This window comes from Penaeus chinensis, chromosome 38 (assembly GCF_019202785.1).
Source record: "Penaeus chinensis breed Huanghai No. 1 chromosome 38, ASM1920278v2, whole genome shotgun sequence".
Lineage (NCBI taxonomy): Eukaryota > Metazoa > Arthropoda > Malacostraca > Decapoda > Penaeidae > Penaeus > Penaeus chinensis.
The window spans coordinates 13,494,770-13,503,288 of NC_061856.1; the positions used below are offsets into that span (position 1 = coordinate 13,494,770).

Sequence of the window (8,519 nt, forward strand, 5' to 3'; positions counted from 1 at the left end):
TGGGAGCGAATGGTTTCTTCACTCAGCAAGTGATATTCTCTGGACCTGTTTGATTTATAATAGTGTTTTTTATTTATAATTTTTTCATTTATAATAGTGGTTCGTAAACCCATAATTGTAACTCGCATTAGATCAAGGATTGTTCCTTCTCGTTAGGATTGGTTTTCAAAATCAAACAAAATTTAGGAATGTTACCTAATTTTGCAATCTGATTTTCATATGAATATTTCATCGAACTATATTGAAAAACAACAAAAAAACATAGAAATAATATTTCCAGAGGGGAAATGTCTGTTAAAAAACCCTCTGGTAATGCACAATGTACTTGCTATTACTGCTGCCACTAAGATTAATTAGATTGATGCCCGATTCATAATCCCATGACGCTTTATCCTTCACTTATTCCATAATTTATATTCATAATATCAAAGATATCATAAAACGATAATGGGAATGCATAATTTAGATCCATGCAGGAAGAAATTCAAACAAAAAAGAATGTTCCATGCATTAACACTTTAATGGGCATTAAATACTTATAATTTTAACATAGGATATTTCTATATCTCTCCTTTTCTACTAGCTTTACAGATTCTGAAAGTTCCTGTACCACCTCTGAGTGGCAACACCGTACTTATAGTAAACAGAATATTTATGAATTAATGGCTTTTGACATGTGTGATTGGTGGAAATTGTACGGTTATGGCTGATTGATGTTTCTCTCCCCCTCTCTCTCCATCTCTGTATTCTCTCTTTCTCCTCTACTTATAGTAAACAGAATATATATGAGTGAAGGTTTTTTGACGTGTGATTGGTAGACATTGTATGGTTATGGCTGAAAAATGTTTCTCTCTTTCTTTCTCTATATATCTCTTCTCTCTGTCTTCTAGATAAAAAGGATGGAGAATAATATCAATGTATTTGTGAAAAGATACGTATTCATTGATACTACGAGTAATTGTTTGAATCTGATATATCGATTCACGAACAAAATAACTGAATTACTGACCGATACATGAAATGTAAGTACACATATCACCATGACACATTTCAGGAACATTTAGAAATGAACAGATGTTAGAAGTTACATAATAGCAGTTTAAAAGTCTGCCAACCTTCTTTGTACTGCTTCATGAACATGTTTCGAGTTTCTTCATATTCTGTTATTATGATTTTATTCCTACAACTTGGGCTTCGTGTTAACGGAGTGTTAATATCAATTTAATCTTAGGTATAGTATATGTATTCTATGCCATTTTTTCCTTTACTTTTAAATCTGAGATAAGCACTTTTTGAGCTGGCCAACCTTGAAACTCCTCCAATCATACACGTCAAACGACATTCATTCATGAAGTTTCTTTACCACTACTGGTTGACACTTAGTAGGTCAGTTTATCAAAAGGAGTAAATAATCTCCTCCCACTCCTGCACTTTGGCCATCACTAAACCGTAGGTGGCTCGGCTGTTCAGTACGTTTTATATGACATGGTCCATAACTAATTGTACGTATCAAATCTGAGATACACTTGGGTACCATTCTTTGTTCCATATCACTGTAGACGTAAGGTCGCCACTGAAGGACTTGAAGAACTCATCAGTATAATTCAGTTACCGTATTCATAGTTCCGACGTTATTTAAAATCCTAGCTTTTAGCCCTGACATAAGCATGAGATTTGTAACAAGTTGCAAAAAGCTTTGTATTAGGAATATTGAGAACATCCGTATTTCATTTGTTGCAGCAAAGAATACCACTAAAATGTGTTAGAACAGAAATATAGGTCCTGAAATTTTATCTCTAGAATTAATGTTCTGTACAAATTATTTAGTTCGTTCATTTATCTTCTTTGAGAGGGTTTTGATAAGAGTATGAATCTTATATAAATGTTAAGACTGTATTGTTCTTTTCATAAAAAAAAAAAAAAAAAACAGGAATGTAGTAGGTTGAAGAAATTTAGCTATTTCTACACTAATCTTTAATCTTCATATTAATGATTGCAAATACAATTTTTCCGGGGATAGTCCCTCTGTGTAGCCTTCGAAGTGATCGCCGTCCTTTCTGTGCCTGAAAAACCGGTGTGAGCAAACCGGACTATCAGACACATCTGGTAAGGGCCATCACAAGGCTTACCGCAATCCAAGTCTGACATACTCCTTATCCACGGTAGCGGTAGCGATAGCCGGCATAGTAAGGATAGGTGTGAGGATAACCGTAATATCCTTTGTAGTACTGAGGGTATCCGTAATAACTGTAATGAGGTTCAGGTTCGGGTTCAGGGTCGGCTGATCTCTTGTGGTGCTTGTGGTAGGTGTAAGGGTAACCATAGTGATGGCTGTAACGGTAGCCATAGTAGGGGTAGCGATAACCATGATGGTAGCCGTAGTGAGGATGGCCATGGTTGACTACCTGGTAGCTGTAGCTGTTGGAAGGATCAGGGTCAGCTGTTGGTTCAGGGTCAGCTGCTGCTTCAGGATTAGCTTCCGGCATGGGGTCAGCTGAGCGTTTTTTGAGACCGTGAACTCGAGGAGCCACGAAAGAGGTGCCACCACCTGGATGCTTGGCCACTCCATCGCCCTTCAGAGGCTTGACATGATGGTGATGGTGAGAATAATAGTGAGGATAGTAATAGTAAGGAGAACGGAAGTAGTGTGGTTCGGGATCGGCGTGCGCAACCACAGCCGCTGCCAAACACACCAGTACAGCTACCTGTAATAAAAGAGTTGGTTCGTAGATTTGATATTTTTTTCTTCTGCTCATACAAAAGTCGTGCATAGAAAAATACTACATAATTCCAATGCTATATTGATGTTATTTTATCAAAGTATTACATATTTATTAGATTTATATATCTATTAGCTTTAGAAGGCTAGTGTGCGTGTGTTTATATATAATTAATGTACATACAGATGTATGTATATTCATATGTGTGTTTACATATGTATGAATAAATATTTGTATATGCACACTATATATTCATATGATGTGTATATTTAAATATATACATTCACATATGTGCACATCTTACCTCAAAAATAGATACATATACTTATTGACCTATCTGTTAATACATATATATATACATACATACACACATATAAATATGCATGTATTGATGTATATGCATATATATATGTTTATATATGTTTATGCCTATAACCACATATATTCATATACACAAATATCTACATATATATAAATATGTATATATATGCGTATTTCTGTATTTGCACACTTATATTTATATATGTGTGTATTCATCTAAAGGTACTGTTATATGACTTACCGCGAACTTCATGGCTAGTCCTGTCGTAGGCTCACTGAGGACGGGCCGTCTCTGCGGATTGCTTGTGAAGCCTCCTTATATATGGAAGCTAGGCATGGCCTTCAAGGGGCGTGGCTTCCTCGCCGATTTTTTCCAACGGGCCTAAGCGCTTGCTTAGAGAGAGATGGATCAACCGATAAGGAGATATGGATATACGTCAAGTTGCAATTAAATGTATTCACTTATGAATGGATACTTACATATATGCATGTAAATTAATGTGTATATGTACATATATGTGTATTTGTATATATACATATGAGTGTGCGCACACATGCGCGCACGTCTGTGCACACATTTGTGTGTATATATACAAATATACACATATGTGTGTCTACATGTATGTGTGTGGATGGATAGATAAATATACTGAGTAAATGTGTATATGTATATATATCATATGTATATATATTACATGTTTATATATGCATACACATATATAGATAGATACTTTTTTCAGCGATGACTCCCTAGATATACTAAAGTCCTTTCTGTGCCAATTTTTCTTTGTCATCCCCCAAACTACCGTGCATGAATCTATCTTTTTAGCAGATGTGTGTTGTGCGATATATTATATGGTACTAGTAAAGTTATATGTAGAGTGTAGTGTAATATAGTTAACGATAATATTTATATAAATGATATAAAGCTCCTTAATTAGATATATAATATATATAATCCTTGCAACATCTTTAGATACTGCCCATTTCACCCCAGGATGTCCCGTTACCCAGAGTGGGAGCGAATGGTTTCTTCACTCAGCAAGTGATATTCTCTGGACCTGTTTGATTTATAATAGTGTTTTTTATTTATAATTTTTTCATTTATAATAGTGGTTCGTAAACCCATAATTGTAACTCGCATTAGATCAAGGATTGTTCCTTCTCGTTAGGATTGGTTTTCAAAATCAAACAAAATTTAGGAATGTTACCTAATTTTGCAATCTGATTTTCATATGAATATTTCATCGAACTATATTGAAAAACAACAACAAAAAAACATAGAAATAATATTTCCAGAGGGGAAATGTCTGTTAAAAAACCCTCTGGTAATGCACAATGTACTTGCTATTACTGCTGCCACTAAGATTAATTAGATTGATGCCCGATTCATAATCCCATGACGCTTTATCCTTCACTTATTCCATAATTTATATTCATAATATCAAAGATATCATAAAACGATAATGGGAATGCATAATTTAGATCCTTGCAGGAAGAAATTCAAACAAAAAAGAATGTTCCATGCATTAACACTTTAATGGGCATTAAATACTTATAATTTTAACATAGGATATTTCTATATCTCTCCTTTTCTACTAGCTTTACAGATTCTGAAAGTTCCTGTACCACCTCTGAGTGGCAACACCGTACTTATAGTAAACAGAATATTTATGAATTAATGGCTTTTGACATGTGTGATTGGTGGAAATTGTACGGTTATGGCTGATTGATGTTTTTCTCCCCCTCTCTCTCCATCTCTGTATTCTCTCTTTCTCCTCTACTTATAGTAAACAGAATATATATGAGTGAAGGTTTTTTGACGTGTGATTGGTAGACATTGTATGGTTATGGCTGAAAAATGTTTCTCTCTTTCTTTCTCTATATATCTCTTCTCTCTGTCTTCTAGATAAAAAGGATGGAGAATAATATCAATGTATTTGTGAAAAGATACGTATTCATTGATACTACGAGTAATTGTTTGAATCTGATATATCGATTCACGAACAAAATAACTGAATTACTGACCGATACATGAAATGTAAGTACACATATCACCATGACACATTTCAGGAACATTTAGAAATGAACAGATGTTAGAAGTTACATAATAGCAGTTTAAAAGTCTGCCAACCTTCTTTGTACTGCTTCATGAACATGTTTCGAGTTTCTTCATATTCTGTTATTATGATTTTATTCCTACAACTTGGGCTTCGTGTTAACGGAGTGTTAATATCAATTTAATCTGAGGTATAGTATATGTATTCTATGCCATTTTTTCCTTTACTTTTAAATCTGAGATAAGCACTTTTTGAGCTGGCCAACCTTGAAACTCCTCCAATCATACACGTCAAACGACATTCATTCATGAAGTTTATTTACCACTACTGGTTGACACTTAGTAGGTCAGTTTATCAAAAGGAGTAAATAATCTCCTCCCACTCCTGCACTTTGGCCATTACTAAACCGTAGGTGGCTCGGCTGTTCAGTACGTTTTATATGGCATGGTCCATAACTAATTGTACGTATCAAATCTGAGATACACTTGGGTACCATTCTTTGTTCCATATCTCTGTAGACGTAAGGTCGCCACTGAAGGACTTGAACTCATCAGTATAATTCAGTTACCGTATTCATAGTTCCGACGTTATTTAAAATCCTAGCTTTTAGCCCTGACATAAGCATGAGATTTGTAACAAGTTGCAAAAAGCTTTGTATTAGGAATATTGAGAACATCCGTATTTCATTTGTTGCAGCAAAGAATACCACTAAAATGTGTTAGAACAGAAATATAGGTCCTGAAATTTTATCTCTAGAATTAATGTTCTGTACAAATTATTTAGTTCGTTCATTTATCTTCTTTGAGAGGGTTTTGATAAGAGTATGAATCTTATATAAATGTTAAGACTGTATTGTTCTTTTCATTAAAAAAAAAAAAAAAAAAAAAACAGGAATGTAGTAGGGTGAAGAAATTTAGCTATTTCTACACTAATCTTTAATCTTCATATTAATGATTGCAAATACAATTTTTCCGGGGATAGTCCCTCAGTGTAGCCTTCGAAGTGATCGCCGTCCTTTCTGTGCCTGAAAAACCGGTGTGAGCAAACCGGACTATCAGACACATCTGGTAAGGGCCATCACAAGGCTTACCGCAATCCAAGTCTGACATACTCCTTATCCACGGTAGCGGTAGCGATAGCCGGCATAGTAAGGATAGGCGTGAGGATAACCGTAATATCCTTTGTAGTACTGAGGGTATCCGTAATAACTGTAATGAGGTTCAGGTTCGGGTTCAGGGTCGGCTGATCTCTTGTGGTGCTTGTGGTAGGTGTAAGGGTAACCATAGTGATGGCTGTAACGGTAGCCATAGTAGGGGTAGCGATAACCATGATGGTAGCCGTAGTGAGGATGGCCATGGTTGACTACCTGGTAGCTGTAGCTGTTGGAAGGATCAGGGTCAGCTGTTGGTTCAGGGTCAGCTGCTGCTTCAGGATTAGCTTCCGGCATGGGGTCAGCTGAGCGTTTTTTGAGACCGTGAACTCGAGGAGCCACGAAAGAGGTGCCACCACCTGGATGCTTGGCCACTCCATCGCCCTTCAGAGGCTTGACATGATGGTGATGGTAAGAATAATAGTGAGGATAGTAATAGTAAGGAGAACGGAAGTAGTGTGGTTCGGGATCGGCGTGCGCAACCACAGCCGCTGCCAAACACACCAGTACAGCTACCTGTAATGAAAGAGTTTGTTCACAGACTTGATATTTTTCATTGTGCTCATGATAAAAACTTAATAATTGCAATATTTTGTTGCAGACCATTTTATCAAAATAGGGCATTATAATTCTTCGATTTGTTTTGGTTTACATTACATTCATCACATTTATAAGACATGTTTAAAGAGATATCCTAAGCATTACCTCTATTGTCAATCAGACTCTTACCAATCTTAATGACATCCTTGTGTAGGTTTGTTTATAAATATATCCATTTATGTGCGTATGTGTACTTACATATACAATGTATGTGTGAATAAACTTCTTTTCCTTTTATATATATATGTGTGTGTGTATTCCTCGGACATGCAATCCGTAAAAACACATTAGAAACTTTAGCCTAAGCAGTGAAATAGAAAGCAAGCAAACTCGAGGTTGACCGAGAAAAATATTCCTTGATAATTCTAATATGCAAACACTCCTCTAAGACAGAGCCTGACACCATGAAACATGGCACCGGTGATAGCAGAGAAAGATAAGATGATATATGTGTGTATATATATGCACGTATCTATATATGCAATAAATTTATGGGTGAGTATATATATATATATAATGTACGTACATGTGAGTGTATATATATATAATGTACATATATACGATATGATGTAAATAAACATATATATAACATTAAAAAGGTCTATACATACATCTGTTGATCTATCTATGTGTGTGCGTGTATACATCTATAATATATATATAGGCGTGTGTGTTGTGTATGCACATAAATATATGTATATATGTGGGTATAAAATATATATGTATGTGTATACATATGTATATGTATATATGTACATACGTATATGTGTATATATATACATATACATATACTGTATATGTATATATATACTGTATATATGTGTCTTGTATATAAATGTACTTCTGTATGACTTACCGCGAACTTCATGGCTGGTCCTGTCGTAGGCTCACTGAGGACGGGCTGTCTCTGCGGATTGCTTGTGAAGCCTCTTTATATATATGTGAGCCAGGCATGGCCTTCAAGGGGCGTGGCTTCCTCGCCGATTTTTTTTTCTCAACAGGCCTAAACACATGGATAGATAGATCGGCCGATAGATACTGATATATGTTCAGAAACAATTATATTTATGCACATATGAGTAAATACGCACATAAATGCATGCGTGTGTGTGCATGTACAAGTATATATGTATTTATATATATTTATATATATATATATATATATATATATATATATATGCATTTATATATGTGCACACACACAAACACACACACATATATATATAGATAGATGTGGGTGTGTGTGTGGGAGTATGGGTGTGAATGGATATGTATAATAACTACACATGTAAAGATAAATGGATAAATGTATAGTATACATGTATATATATAAGTACATATACACATACATCTATGTAGTAATAGATACATATATAACATACATGTGTATGTGTATAGATGTGTATATATTTGTGTGTGTGTGTACACATATATAGACATATATATACATATATGAACACGTGTTTGTGTGTGTGTGTGTGTGCGCGTTTGTGTGTGTGTGTGTGTGTGCGCATATATATACTCATATACATGTATGTGTATATATATACATTGTGTATATTATGTATATATATACATATCTATTATTATATATATGTTAAGTGTATATATACATATACATATATATAAATATATATATACATATACATATATATAAATATATATATA

General features: G+C 34.7%; 1 protein-coding gene across 1 annotated transcript; it reads right to left on the bottom strand.

Moving 5' to 3' along the window:
- Window positions 1-5,997: 5,997 nt before the first annotated feature.
- Window positions 5,998-7,738, bottom strand: LOC125046243 (uncharacterized histidine-rich protein DDB_G0274557-like). Its single transcript, XM_047644011.1, has 2 exons — window positions 7,708-7,738; window positions 5,998-6,767 (listed from the first exon to the last, which is right to left on the bottom strand). The coding sequence occupies exons 1-2, from the start codon at window positions 7,717-7,719 to the stop codon at window positions 6,216-6,218; spliced, it is 564 nt and encodes a 187-aa protein (XP_047499967.1). The 5' UTR covers window positions 7,720-7,738; the 3' UTR covers window positions 5,998-6,215.
- Between the last annotated feature and the right edge of the window lie 781 nt (window positions 7,739-8,519).